This window comes from Podarcis erhardii, assembly GCF_964252035.2.
Source record: "Podarcis erhardii genome assembly, chromosome: 12".
Lineage (NCBI taxonomy): Eukaryota > Metazoa > Chordata > Lepidosauria > Squamata > Lacertidae > Podarcis > Podarcis erhardii.
In genome coordinates, this window is record NC_138513.1 from 17,259,596 (window position 1) to 17,274,661 (window position 15,066).

Sequence of the window (15,066 nt, forward strand, 5' to 3'; positions counted from 1 at the left end):
CATAATGTATGGATCACAAAATCTTACATGCTGAAAAGGCCTTTGATAGTGCTTCATGAAAACTTTCAAAGGAATGAGACTAGGAAACAAGATAATCAATGGAATCAAAGCTATATACGCCAATCAGAAAGCAAAATTAATTATAAATAATGAAATTACGGAAAAGTTCAACATTTAAAAAGGAACAAGACACGGATGCCCTCTGTCATCGCTCTTGTTTATTACTATACAAGAAACTTTATTAACAGCCATAAGGAATGAACCAAAAATAACAGGTATCAATTTAGGAAATAGGTATTACAGGCTTAACGCCTTCACAGACAATGTCATCATAACCACTGAAAATCCGGCCGAGAGTATACAGGAAACCATTTTAAAAATGAATGAATTTGGGAAAGTCTCGGGGTTCACACTAAATAAAGAGAAATCCAAATTATTAGTGGAGAATGTGAACAAAAAAGAGCAGAAAGTACTAGAATGATTAGCAGGATTAAAAATAACCAAGTGAACTATTTGGGTGTTTGGATTACAAACAAAAATATAAACTTATACAAATAAATAAAAAAAAGATTTGGAGACCTGGGGGAGGCTAAATTTGTCTTGGATGTCAATAATCAAAATGACAATACTTCCAAAGATGTTATTTTTATTTCAAACTATACCAATCATTAATGGGGTTAAATGTTTTAGAGACTGGCAGAAATACCTTGCAAAATTTATCTGGCTGGGGGGAAAGCCACGAATAAAATTCAAACTATTAATGAAGACTATGGATAGAGGAGGCTTTGCAGTCCCGGATTTTAAATTATATTACGAAGCGTCAAGTCTGACTTAGATCCAAGATTGGATATTGTTAAAAAAATACGGAAATATTGGACATAGAGGGCTGGGACAATGTCTATGGTTGGCATAGTTATTTAGGACATGACAAAGTTAGGAACCATAGAGGATTCCTAAATCATATAGTGAGGAAAGCCCTGTACGCTGTATGGGAAAGATATCTACCACTACTGGAACTGAAAACCCCATGGTGGCTCTCATCTACTGAAGCAACAGCAATACACACACACACACACACACACACACACACACAAACACACGAGGAATAACTGGCCAGTTTATAGGGACTTAGTAGAAGAACAAAACAACTGCCCTAAATTGAAGAAACATGAAGAGTTAAAAAAGTTAGGAATAACCTGGCTAGAATACCACCAGCTATATGCAGTCCTAGAAAAAGACAAAAAATGAAAGGATTCAATAACAAAACCTCAAATTTAGAGAAAGAATGATTACAAAACAATAATAAAAATTTTCAAAAATGTATAGGCTACTCTTAAATTGGAATTTAAAAGACGAAGAAATAAAAGATGTAATGAAAAAGTGGGCACAAGACCTAGGTCATCTGATAGAATTAGAAAAATGGGGGAAGCTAAGGAAGATAAAATTAAAATTCACGGCATGTCACCAAATTAAATAAAACTTCATGAAAATGCAGTTCATGTGGTATTTAACCCTGGTAAAACTGGCAAAAATCAACAGAAGCCACAATAACAAATGTTGGAGACGTAAATCACAAGTGGGAACCTTCTTTTCATATGTGGTGGTTGTGCCCAGGAATTTAAAAATTCTGGGGCACGATCTATTAAGAAATGGAAAAACTATTAAAATTCACATTTCCCAGAAAACCAGAAGCATTCCTTCCTGTGATTTTAACCAAGGATATCCCAAAAGAAAGAACAAAATTATTTCTATACGTAGTGACGGCAGCTGGGGTACTAGTAGCCAAGTACTGTACTGGAAAAGTGAACAGATCCCTACTAGAGAAGAATGGGAAGTAAAGTTAAGCAAGTACTTGGAACTCGCAAAAATGACCGAATCATTAAGGAATAAACCAATCAATGTAGTTCAAAAGGAGTGGGAATGCTTTAACACTTATCTAACGAGACAAGGTTCAACAAGCAAAATTGGGTTATGCCTAGAATAAATCCGTAAATAGAAAAAATGTTTCCTTATACCAAGATGAGGACAGATGAAGATGAAGGAAATTGACCCCTTCCTCCATGTCCGATTCCTCCAAAAACAAATTCCACAATACTTCAAAGTTTTAAAATAAGATGTGGAAGATGTTTTAAAATAAGATGTAGGTAAAGAAATACATACCGGTATCCATGATGAAAATCAGTCCCATGTTTCTGCTGAAGTTGGCTCCAATTATTAAATAGGAACTATAATTCTGTGTGTGCTTGTTTTTAATAACCATGTTCATGACTTTCTAAGGTGATATACTTCCATCACACATGGAAAAACTAGCCACTCCAGGTAAAGCTGCAAAAGTAAAAGGGAAAACACCAAAAACAAAAGAAGCAAAAGATGATTCAGAATGGTTCATAAAACTAAATCCTCATGAAATCATTGATCTTTGTAAAATAACAACATGCCAACATGCTTTGGTTGGTGATGCACCTCAAAGACACAAGATGAGGAACCTTCATTTTGTGAAGGTTACTAATAACCAAATCAAAAGGGGCATTTTATTATTTTGCAACAAATGTTTAAAATGGAGAAGTAGGATAAAAATATAATACATAGGAAGTGATAAAATCCCATACTGCTGCTATATTAAGGAAACAAGCAAGGATCTTTTCTTAGGAAACAAAACAAAATTAGATGTGGCATATTACAAAAGCTTGGATGATTTTGCATGTGACATATTCCCTTTTCTATGCCCCTATGAAGTAAGTTTACCTAATTAGGAAATGAAACAGCACTTTAGACCAGCCTTTCTGAACCTAGTGCCTTCCAGATGTTTGGGACTACAACTCCCATTGAAGGGACAGAATACCCAAATCCTGTCTGTGAAATCACCCCAGGCTTCAATAATCACACCAGGCCTCAAAACTGTCCAAAACTCCTTTTGTCTTCTAAAAATCCAAAACAGCTTTTCTCTGCTCTTCTCTGCTTTTCTCACAAGATGCTGTGGCAAAAGGCAAAATGTTACTTTTAAAGGCTAATGAATAGGCTCTGTTCATAGCAGGCCTGGGAAATGAATCTTATCTCATCCTAGTTGCAACTTCTTGGACATGCTTGGACATGCTGAACTACTCTCATTCCCCTTTCCTAGGAAGAGTCCAATAGTCCCAAGACAGCTTTCTGTTCATGCTCAGAGGAACTCATGGGCAGGACTCCTGAGGGAGGAGAAAGGGGGAGGGAACTGGAAATGGGTATATATGCTTGTGCACATGACTGTGAACTCGTGCATGCTTTTTGTGAACTATCACACTTGCTCCTTCTACCAGTTCATGAATGGTAGAAATAAAAACCTTTTTCTCCGAAACTATTCCTTGAGTGTCTGTTGACTCCCACTTCCCTTTCCCAGGCGCAATAAGATGCCACAAAGGGAGATGATTGAGGATTTTAAAAACTGAAGAAAAATATACTCCAACACTTATGTGAAGTTCCTGACCGTCCCCCACGGCTTAGGAAAAGTAGAACGGTGATTAACCCAAGCGAAAACTGTGCCCACTATGGCAGCAAGTACAAGTTAGAAAAAGCCAGCAGTTTGCCAGTCCCAGGAAAAGAAGAGGAAGGGGGAATAATTAGCCCCCCTCCACCCTATGCAGCAACTGCACCAGGGCTAAATGAGGTTCCCCCTACCCAACCCCCAAAGCAGAGACTGAGGAAGAAAGACAAGAGGAAGTTGAGAATGGTGAAATTCAGAAGGAATCAGGTGAAATGGACAAGCAGACAGTCCAAAAGAGTATTTGAGTATGTGAATTGGCAGAAAGAAAAAGAGCAGAAGATTTTAAAGAGCCGCGTGAGATAGAGCCAGTAAGCAAGCCAAAAGAGTGAGCTGGATGTGGCTTCTTGGTTCTAGAAGCAGCACAATGCAAGGATGTCAATTGGCAGACAGAAAGAAACAGAGCAGAAGGCTTTGAGAGTGCATAGGACAGAACTGTTAAAAAAGAGAGCGACTATTAAAACCTGAGGGATCAAAGAGCCCTAGGATTACAATACTGACCATTGAGGAAATCCGCAAGATACATGCCCTCAGGGCAGCGGACAATACTGATGTTGCAATTGAGGCAGCTAAAACTCCACTTTGATGGCCCCACCCCACCGAGTGTACGACCCCCTGGAGTCATCCGATGCCCAGGACCACAGACCTCCACAGACCTCCAAGCACCTTAATCAGAATTAAGGCAGTCTTTGGCAGATGAACTGAAATTTTGCAACATGTTTTACAGGCTGCAAAAGCTCTGAAAAAAATAGTGTGCAGAGGAAAAGACTTTAAAAAAAAATCTCAGCTGGCAAAACTTAACCCAAGGAACAGAACTGTTAACCCCTTGCGAAGTTTTCCTGCCAAGCATACCCTTTTGAATTCATGTTTGCTAGGCCTATACCTAATGTGCAAATGTTATCTATCAATTTGTTCTGTGCAATCGCTGCCGTCTTTGTTATCTCTTCTCTTAACAGGTGAGCTTTTGCCGGAACGCCTTGTGCCTTGGTCAAGCCTCTGCATCCAGATGAGGACCCAGACGCCCAGACATCGCTCCAGCCTTGTTGGAAAGGACCCAAGATGCCCAACGCCAGACGACCCGACGCCCACCAGACTACAGCCCTGCTAAACGTCATTCCTGGACGATGGCGTTTTGCACGGCTCAAGAATCCAGCATGGATTGAAAGAGGACATTTTCTCATTTTCTTTTCTTTCCCTTTGCATATACAGTTTTCATAGAAGGTTGCTGGGCCCCTGGATAGCCTTACAACACCCCTGCAGAGGAGGGTATTTGTGTGGGTTGTTCAATCAGGGAAATTACACCCCAGCCCGCTTCCACCTGACAGAGCTCCACCCAGAGCCTCCAGAACTTAACTAAAGCCCCCTTTGAACCACAGCACCGACTTGGTAATGACCCTGTGCACAAATGGAATGAATCATCAGTTACAACCTCAATCATTCCATCACCGTATTACTGGCTGGCTTTGGGTCAATAAATCAAAGAGTGCCAGTGTCAAAGAGCGCCAGTGACAATCAGACATGTACGTTCCCAGCCCAAACCGTTACACCTGAGTCCACGCCAGGAACTCTTTCTGGCTTGGTGTGGCCTTCAGAAGGGGAAGGTAGTTCTCTGCTCACAGACGTGTGTCAGGCAGGCTTATGGAAGGCAAGCTTCTCATATCCACCCACAGGGATGGTATGGAGTGTGCTTCCTAGCCTACCTAATTCCTACCATGGGGATTCCTGAGCAGGTAGCCACTGCACCCCATCAAAGGAGACGCTCGGCTGACCTAGCAACAGTTGCAGGTAGCTTCCAGCTCCCAAACTTGGGGCAATCATCAGTGGCCTCAAGAAAGGATAGTGGTCCATTTGGGACAGGCCTGGCGGCTGTCCAAAAACAAACAGGGGGGAATGAAGGGACAGAATACCTAAATCCTGTCTGTGAAATCACCCCAGGCTTCAATAATCACACCAGGCCTCAAAACTGTCCAAAACTGCTTTTGTCTTCTAAAAATCCAAAACAGCTTTTCTCTGCTCTTCTCTGCTTTTCTCACAAGATGCTGTGGCAAAAGGCAAAATGTTACTTTTAAAGGCTAATGAATAGGCTCTGTTCATAGCAGGCCTGGGAAATGAATCTTATCTCATCCTAGTTGCAACTTCTTGGACATGCTTGGACATGCTGAACTACTCTCTTTCCCCTTTCCTAGGAAGAGTCCAATAGTCCCAAGACAGCTTTCTGTTCATGCTTAGAGGAACTCATGGGCAGGACTCCTGAGGGAGGAGAAAGGGGGAGGGAACTGGAAATGGGTATATATGCTTGTGCACATGACTGTGAACTCGTGCATGCTTTTTGTGAACTATCACACTTGCTCCTTCTACCAGTTCATGAATGGTAGAAATAAAAACCTTTTTCTCCGAAACTATTCCTTGAGTGTCTGTTGACTCCCACTTCCCTTTCCCAGGCGCAATATTTTTCCCACCCGAGGGCAAAGCCTCATAAGGCTACACCATCAGCCCCATCCAGCATGGTTATGACACACGGGGCAACGGGGCTTATGGGAGTTGTACATGTAATAATGTAGTCACTGCTACTAACAATGTGCTACTAGCCACGCTGACGAAGAATTCTACGTAACAGTAGTCAATATCCGGAATCACTGTTCAATGTTGGACATCATATTTGCTGAATACACAAAACTTCACAGCTTGTCTTTCATCGTACAAAGTCTGGTACCTCGCTTCATTTAAAGATTGTCAGAGACTTTGAGACTAAAGATTTCAGGAAGATTTATTTTTCTGAACCGTTTCAAGGCTTTGGCTTTTATTTTTCTTCCTCCGGATTTTGGCAAAAAACAAGCTTTTCAGCTTTAGTGAGGCCTGCAGATTTTTCCATATGTGTTGAAAGTACATCATCTTAGAGAGTCCTAAACATGGTTTTTATTTTAAAAAACAAGCACACAGAGAATTATAGTTGCTATTTAATTATCTTAACCAACTACAGCAGAAATATGGGACTGATTTTGTCACGACATTTATTTCGCTACCTACTGTTCCATATCTTTTACAACTTCAAAGCATTGTGGAATTTATTGTTGGAGGAACTGTTGTTGGCATCTATCTGTCTCCAGAGACTATCAAGTGCACCTCTGGGTCTGAAGTCACACCACCTAGTGATCTCCCCAGGGCGAATGCCTGGGCAGTGTGCATAGGGGCCCTGGTCTGCCTAGATGACAAGAATTAAATAGAATTAAATCTGGAGAATCAGTAAGACATATTGCTAATCAACATTTTATATTGATTGTTAGCGTATATGGTAACTAGGTGCGCAGATGCGGTTCATTTATATTTATAGCATGAAAGGCATATGATTTTAGTATGTCGAGCTGGGGCAGTCTGTTGCATAATAAGGAAATTTCCGTGGCTACATTTTCCAGCTGATGGGAAGCCAAGGAATGTTTGGAAATTTTGCTCTCCTCTGTGTCCTTACTTGCTTTCTTTAGCACATGAGAGAAAGATAATGCAGCCCCAGTTAAAATACAGATTTATGTATTTACTTAGGTGATTTCTACACCTCTTAATAAGTTTCTGGGTGGTCTCCTGGATCACTCACATTTGTTCATCATTGTGCTGTTGCCATGATTCTTTGCAATATCTTAAGGGAAGCAGGTGGTACATTAAAATTGTGTGATCCATACATTCTGTCTATACATACATGATTCTCATTGAAATTTCGCCAGGACCTGGCGATTTCCCGTTTGTCATCTTTTTAATTACTTGGGCAGTTTCTTCTATTTCTATGTCGGCATTTAAATATTTATATTCTTCTTCTAATATTGACAGTAAATTATTCTGTAACAAATACTCTTTTTATTTTGTTTTAATCTTTAAACTCTGTTTTATACAGCTTTTTGTAGTAATTTATAAAACTTTGCTTAATTTTTTCCGGGTCAGTAGTTTCTTCTCCTTGATCTATTATTTTGTTTATGATTCTATCTGTTTTTCTTTTATTAACCAAGCCAGCATCCTGCTGGCTTTATTGGCCAATTCAAAATATCTTTTGTCTCATGCATTTTATTTTACTTTCTACTTCCTTATTTTAATAAGTTGGAAATATGTGATTGTAAGATCTTTATTTTTGGCTTACTTTTTCATTTTTGGGGTTTTTGATCAATTCATTTTGTCTCTTATCTGTCTTATTATTTATTGAATATTATTTTCCTTTCTTTTATTTTTCCATGCCATTTATTTGTTGTATCCCGAAGCCCCTCATATAAGCCTTACTTGTGTCCCAAATTACGTTTCACCCAAAAACCCTTCACTGTGGCATTGAACAGAACTTGCTTGGCAATCACATAATTATAATCATTTCTAGATTCATGAACTCTTGTGAATCTGCAGTTTCTCACCACAGTTTATTCCGAAACTGCTTCATTCAACCTCTGTGAAATCTTCTTAGTGCTAGCTTTAAAGAACTGTGCCTTTTTGTTCTTCTGGATCCTAGCTGGTCTTCAGCAAGCTTTTAAAATATATATATATTTATACGTGGCACACCCATCATTAATTTTTTTTATCAGAAGGAGCTAAATACTATCAAAACAGCAGATGCAGCAGCAAGCAAGTTCCTTAAACAATCAGGTCATGTGCATAAGAAGTAAAACTGAAAGTAAAATACAATTTTTTTAATACTTGGGGTGTGTTCACATTCCTGCCTCAGAGTGCTATTACGGCAAGTTGTTGTTGTTGTCGTCCCCCCGCCAGTGTGTTTCATGCCTCTTTCTGCCTTCGACTGTTCTCATCAGGACAGCTTCATTACTGTCAGATTTGTTTCTCTTTGAGGGTGCTGATGGCAGGAGAGAGCCAAATTAGGAGTGGCTTAAGGACTCCAGTCAGCAGTATTTTATAATGGAGTACAAAATACATGTCATGGGAACATGAATTAAAATCTCTGCACTGGAAATGCGGCAAGTGTACAGTAAACAGAAGTGTGAACACAGTCATTGAAAGATACACCAGCTTGCATAGTAAAATTCTTGGAAAGACTGAAAGAATAACCCAACTTTCTCCCTGATCCAGCATTTCATTAGGCTGGAGCTCATCCAAATGATGATGAGCTAGCAAATCAAGGGAATCTGGCTAGTACTGCGATTGTGCCGTGCAAACACAAAAAATGCAAATGCATTACTTGGCGCCTTTATATTTTCAGCTTCTTTTTTCCCTGGAAATGTTCCAGTCGTTAGGGTTGCAAAGACAGGCTTGAAAATGTGTGGATGATCTCTGGTGATGCCTCTAATGCCACAGGACTCCGAAGGGTGTGTATAGGTAGCAGAATTTCAATGTCCTGAATAAGTACTTGCTACTCCTTGTAAGCAGGAAAGCTTATGTGAAGTGAGGAAAAATAAATTAACCAGTTCACATTGATCTGGAGTTGGGGGTGAACAGGGAGGCAACCATGTTTGCTGAGGATAACAAATGGTTCTGGTCTGTAACAATATAGTACCGTATTTTTCGCCCTATAGGACGCACTGTCCCATAAGGGGCACCTAGTTTTTTTTGGGGGGGGAATAAAGGGGGGGAAATTATTTTTCCCCCCCAGGTGCAGGGGAAGCCCGAGCTTCCCCCGACCCCAGAACAGGCAACTCTCCGCAAGCCGTGGGAGCCCGGTGCGCGAAGCCTGGAGAGCGAGAGGGGTCGGTGCGCACCAACCCCTCACTCTCCAGGCTTCAGTGAAAGCCTGCATTCGCCCCATAGGACGCACACACATTTCCCCTTCATTTTTGGAGGGGAAAAAGTGCATCCTATGGGGCGAAAAATATAGTATATATGCATCTGTTTTTCTAAACACAACCTAGATTAACTGTGGGGAACCAGTGGCCCTCCAGATGTTAGGACTCCCTCTCCAGAACGGCCAGTCATCAAGCACATCTGGAGAGCCGCAGGTCGCCCTCCCTTGCGGAAAAAAGACTGTCGAGTAGAAGGAAATTCCCAGTTAAACAGGCTACTGGTTAAAAGACCACTTTCATTGCATCTTGGCTTAAAAAGGCACTGCGCCCTCTCGTTCTGGATTTTCTCGGGAGTTTCCCTCAGACATAGCAGCCAGATTGCAGCCAAGAAACTGATGCCTTCGCCGCTGAAGGGGGTTTCCCTCAGAATCCCCCCCAACCGACTTCTGAGGCGGTTAACGGATGGGCGTTTCCCGGCGAACCTCCGCCCAGCGGCCATTTTTACCATCCTTTCCCGCTCAATTCCCCCTTTTCGAGGTGTTTTAGAAGCTTCCCAGCACACTCGTGCTAAGTGGGGCCGGGCTGCCCTACGCCTAACTTACTCGGATAACGGTCTTAATTCCGTCCTGAGTCCGGCTCTCTTCGCCGCTGTGAGGAGAAATAGAAAAAGTTCCAGGGAAATGAGGCGATGGCGCGCCTCGACTGCCACACGGACTGCGTGGAGAGGCCCCTGTCGCGAAGCGCGGCGCTTCTCCGCCGAGAGGCTGAGCACCGAGGGCTCCTTCGCCTGCCTCCTGGCCGTGGCCCGCGGCGGAGGCTCGCTCCTCACCGGGGAGGCCTTCGCCGAGCTGCTGGCGCTGGACCAGGCGGTGCGGGGGCTCCGCAGCCCCGACGGCGCCGCGCTCCCCTTCGCCCGGCTCTGCGCGCGGAGCAGCCCCGGCCACAAGTGCAGCAGCGCCAACCCGCTGCTCAGCTTGGTGCAAGGCGGGTCGCGCATCGAGGCGCTGCTGCCCCACCTCACCTTCCCGCTCTACGTCCCTCCGCTCCTTGCCAACCCCCTTTTCCTGCCCCCCTTTCTGGGAGGCCTCGACTTGGGCCCCGGGGATGGGCCCGCGCGCCCCGTCCGGGCAGCCAAAGCGCTGCGCCTCTTCTACTACTTGCAGGAAGATGAGGCTTCTCGCAAAAACGACAGCGCGCTCTGGCTCCGGACGTTTCTGGAGCGCATCCCGGGCGTGGTGAAATCCTTGAACCTCACAACCATCCAGGTAAGCGTCTCCTGGCACGATGGAGCCGCTTCCCACGTTACGGAATGTGACCGATATGACTCTCTGTGTCTGCCTGGTGCATGCTGCCATGCTTACTGGAGCGAACAGGATCTGAAGTCAAACCACTAGGGTCAGAGGTTCCCCATGCCTAACGCACCTGCATCAGCAAGTGGAAGCATTCAGTGGAGGCCAAACATTTAATTTTAGTAAGTAATTAGAAAACAAGCTATTGCAGCATCTCTGGCAACGCAAGAATGCCAAGGAGTGCCTCTTTCAAAATGATGCACATTATTACTATGCCTTGTGTCAATCTCTATGTTTAAAAAATGCATTTTATGCTTTTATGCTGTTTCCTGAATTACTTCTTTTGCACAGCTTGGACATGCTTGGATGTAAATCAGGGGCAGAAAACCTTGAGCCCATGGGCCAAATTTGGCCTGCCATGCTTCACCATTTGGCCCATAAGGCCATTTTACCCAAACCATACCCACCTGCCCTACATCTGATGTCACATGTGATGTCAGGCACAGGGCAGGTAGAGATAGGGCTAGATCAGCTGCACATACAACCAATCCCAGCAGAAGGGATCACCCATCAGCTGATGCATTGGGACTTCAGTTCTGCTTCGGCACTATCTTCCCCTGTTCCCGTGGGCCAACTTTGACAGGACCACCTTATCTGTCAGTTGCTTCTACGCACGTCAAAGTTGGACCATAGGATGGGGATAAATAGGATCTGACCTGATGGTGGTTGACTGGTGGTGGTTTGATCTGGTCAAAAAGGTTCCCCACCCTTGATATAAAATGATTAATAAATTATGTAGATAAATAAATGAATACTTAAATGATCCAGAGCCTAAGCCCAGCACATAATTTTTCATATATATATTTAAGTATGTTGATGGGTGAAAATTCTCTTACATATCTACGGGTTTGTGGCGTTAAGGAGCCTTTTTTTTTAGGGAGCCAAGCCATTCGAGTTTCAAGATATCACTGTATTTCTCTTCTCGCATGACATATAGGAACTAATATGTTATATATTTGCCATTCTTCAGGGGTTGGTGTTGATGACATGTTCATCCTGGTGTCTTGCTGGCAGAAGACTAAAGTGAAGGACAGTGTCAGAGATCGAATGGCTGACACCTACAGAGAAGCAGCTGTGTTCATTACCATCACGACCCTCACGGACGTTTTAGCCTTCTACATTGGAATTGCAACTTCATTCCAGTCCATTCAGGCATTTTGCATCTATACAGGAACAGCCTTTGTGTTCTGCTACTTATATAGCCTGACATTTCTTGGGGCCATTCTTGCTTTAAATGGGAGATGAGAAGAAAGCAACAAACACTGGCTCACATTCATGAAAGTGAACAATGAGCCTCAGGATTCTCAGGGCTGCACATATAACATGTGCTGTGTAGGAGGGTCTTTTGATGAGTCCATTGGAGCAGAGACTGAACACCCCATGAATGTATTCTTTAGAAAGTATTACGGTCCCTTCCTTATGCACGCCTGGACCAAGGTGCTTGTGGTAGTCCTTTATCTCATGTACTTGGGTAGTAGTATTTTTCCCTGCACTCAAGTCCACGAAGGCATAGATCTTTGAAATCTAGCTAGTGACAATTCTTATGTCATCTAGTATTATGAATGGGAAAAGGAATATTTTTCAGAATACGGCCCAAGGGTTATGGTGGTTGTTACTGAAAGCGAAGCTTATTGGGATTCATCTGTCCGTGCAGATGTTGAAAACTGTATGAATGCACTAGAAAGCTCATCCTACGTCAACAAGAATTTATCAGTGTCCTGGTTGAGAACTTACCAAGATGTCGCTAAACGTATGTCTTTCAATATAGATGACCGTAGGCTTTTCATTGACAATTTAGCCACCCTTTTTGGGATTAATCCAGACTTCAAGTGGGATGTTTATGTTATTGCTACAGAAATAATAGCGTCACGTTTTTTCATACAGACAGTCAATGTTACTACTGCAGTGGATGAGAGGAGTCTTTTAAATGAGCTGAGAGGCCTTGCTAAGGACTGCAAGGTACCATTAATGGTTTATCATCCAGCTTTTATTTACTTTGATCAATTCTTGTGATCGTTCAGAACACAGTTCAAAATGTTGTGATTGCTGCTGGAGCCATGCTACTCATTTCCTTACTACTCATTCCCAATCCTCTTTGTTCTTTGTGGGTAACCTTTGCTATTGCCTCTGTTATTGTCGGTGTAGCTGGTTTCATGTCCTTCTGGAATGTGAATCTTGATTCCATATCCATGATCAACCTTGTAATTTGCATAGGGTTTTCAGTAGACTTCTCAGCCCATATTTCCTATGCTTTTGTTGCCAGTGAGAAACACAAAGTGAATGACAAGGCTGTGGATGCTTTGTACCTCCTTGGCTACCCTGTTACGCAGGGAGCTATTTCCACTATCTTGGGAGTTATTGTACTCTCCATGGCATCCTCTTACATCTTCAGAACCTTTTTTAAGATAATGTTTCTGGTGATCTTGTTTGGGGCTGTTCATGGTCTCATTTTTATTCCTGTGTTCTTAACTTTCTTCGGCTTTTGTAGTAAAATGCCAAATAGACAGCTTCCAGTCAGTGTCCAGAGCTCCAGTGCTGGAGGAGTTCCTTTCTCAGATACAAATACTGTATTATGAAACCGCCTAATGTAAACATGACAATATTACAATGAGAGCAGTTCGATAATGGAACTAATTACCTAGCGGACAGGAGTGGGCTCTTCCTGGTGAGCATTTAAGGTCCCCATCCCTACCTTGCAGGTTGCCATCTGATTGGATTTTACTTTGATTCTGACTTGATTTTAGGAGGTAGGATGTATTTTAATTGATTGCTTGATTTTATGGTAATATGTCATATATTTGATATTAGCCACTCTGAGCCCTGTTTTGGCTGGGGAGGGCAGGGTATAAATAAAATTTATTATTATTGTTGTTGTTCCTCAGTGTTCTCTCTCCCACCACTTGCGGGCCAACTTTGGAAAGTGAGCAGGACCACTGACATCACAATTACATCAGGTGGCCCTTTTGCCCACATGGGTCTTACAGAGCACTTTTCATAAGGCTTCGTAAGACCCAATGTTTAGCTGATTGTCAGGTGTTGCAAAGCCCTGCACGCAGCAGTTTGCTTAGGATATTTGAGGCACCACCATTCCACTGATTGACAGCACCTCAAAACCCCTTTCAGTTGAGCCATGTTTTTACCTGGCGGGCAGGCATGGCTTGGCTGAATTAGTCTTGTGGGCCAAATGAGGCCTCACAGACCTTATTATTTATTTCATTAAAATTCTATACTGATTGAATGTAAAAAACAAACAAAAAAACCACCTCAAAGTGGTTTACAAAAATGTACCCCTGCTAATTATGCTTAGGGACTAGAAGTTCTCCACCCCTGCTGTAAACTATGGGCCTCCATTTGGGTTGGGTTAGAGACTGGTGATGTACTGGAAGAAATGTTGAGAATTTTCAACCTGTGCTGTTACATCTTTGTCACCCAGGGTGCCTTTAGAGCATTTAACTAACCTAGTGTCCTTCAGATGTTGTTGGTCTACAACTCCCACCATCCCAGACCATTGACAGTGCCAGCAGAGGCTGATGGGAATTGTAGCGCAAAACTGGAGGATACCAGGTTGGGGGAGGTTGCTTTAGAGAAAGGAATACATAATCAGTGCCTTTTTAAAAAGAAATTTGGCGCCAAAGTTCAAACCTGCTTGGAAATACCACCCATTGAAGTGGGAACCCCTCCTTCTTATCCCAGATCTGTAGGGGCCTAAGGTAGTATATCTTATGTTCTCTGTTAAACCAAAGATGCTGTGATATTAGCACCCAAAATATACAATATAGCAAGTTTCGCTTGTGTCATATTTTCTTTTTAAAAAAAATTTTAATGTATTTTTTTTCAAGATTTCTTGGTTTACAAAAGTATGTGCAATGTCTCTTTTTTCAATTTACCTTTTCTACAGGTCAGTTTCATTTGTTGAGACATTAGTGTTACATTAGGAAGGAAAGGGAAGAAGAGGTGGAGGAGGCCATGGTAGGTGGGCAGGTTTCTATTTTACTTAATGTATGTGTGGGGTTTTGTGTCAGCGTCGTTTGTGCAGGTTCTCTTTGCTATTCGCTTGTGTTCCTTTGGTGGTGAGAGAAGTTGGGGTTGGCCTAGGGTGTGGTTGTTTGTTTGTGATTGCCTCTGGTGAACTTTGTTTTCATGTGTGAGTTGGGTGGGTGTTTTTGAATCAGGATAGCCATAATCTATTGATGGATTCCTGTCATCTTGTTGGGCTGTGTGTGATAAAGGGGAGCCATACCGCGGTGAAGGCATCTTCTTCTATTTGTCCCCGTGTCAGTTTCAGTTTATTGGTTAATCTTTCTAGTAAGGCTGTTTCCCATACTATTTGGTACCATTGGTCCATGCTTACTCCTGACAGGCCTCTCCAGTGTCTGGTTATGTTCCTGGCTGCTGAGAGTAGGTGGGTTATGAGTTCTTTGTGATGTGAGTGGGCATTATTGTCTTGGAAGTTGTTTAGTAGGGCCAGTTCTGGGGTGATTTCTAATTCTTGTTTAGTTAT

General features: G+C 42.6%; 2 protein-coding genes and 1 pseudogene across 3 annotated transcripts in view; 2 read left to right on the forward strand and 1 right to left on the reverse strand.

Moving 5' to 3' along the window:
- Positions 1-9,927, reverse strand: part of LOC309325868 (phthioceranic/hydroxyphthioceranic acid synthase-like) — a 29,428-nt gene extending 19,501 nt beyond the window's left edge. Inside the window, exon 1 of the mRNA XM_081834155.1 lies at positions 9,819-9,927. The gene's annotated coding sequence lies outside the window, so the exon portion shown is untranslated. The remainder of the gene's footprint in view (positions 1-9,818) is intronic.
- LOC309352955 (patched domain-containing protein 3-like) lies at positions 9,612-11,174 on the forward strand (the record flags this gene model as incomplete). The annotated part of the gene is made up of 1 exon (XM_081881780.1): positions 9,612-11,174. The coding sequence occupies one exon, from the start codon at positions 9,612-9,614 to the stop codon at positions 10,608-10,610; it is 999 nt and encodes a 332-aa protein (XP_081737906.1). The 3' UTR covers positions 10,611-11,174.
- A 262-nt stretch (positions 11,175-11,436) lies between these two features.
- On the forward strand, positions 11,437-13,432 carry LOC309325972 (patched domain-containing protein 3-like; annotated as a pseudogene). Its single transcript has one exon. The product of its transcript is annotated as a patched domain-containing protein 3-like (transcript).
- The last annotated feature ends 1,634 nt before the right edge of the window (positions 13,433-15,066 follow it).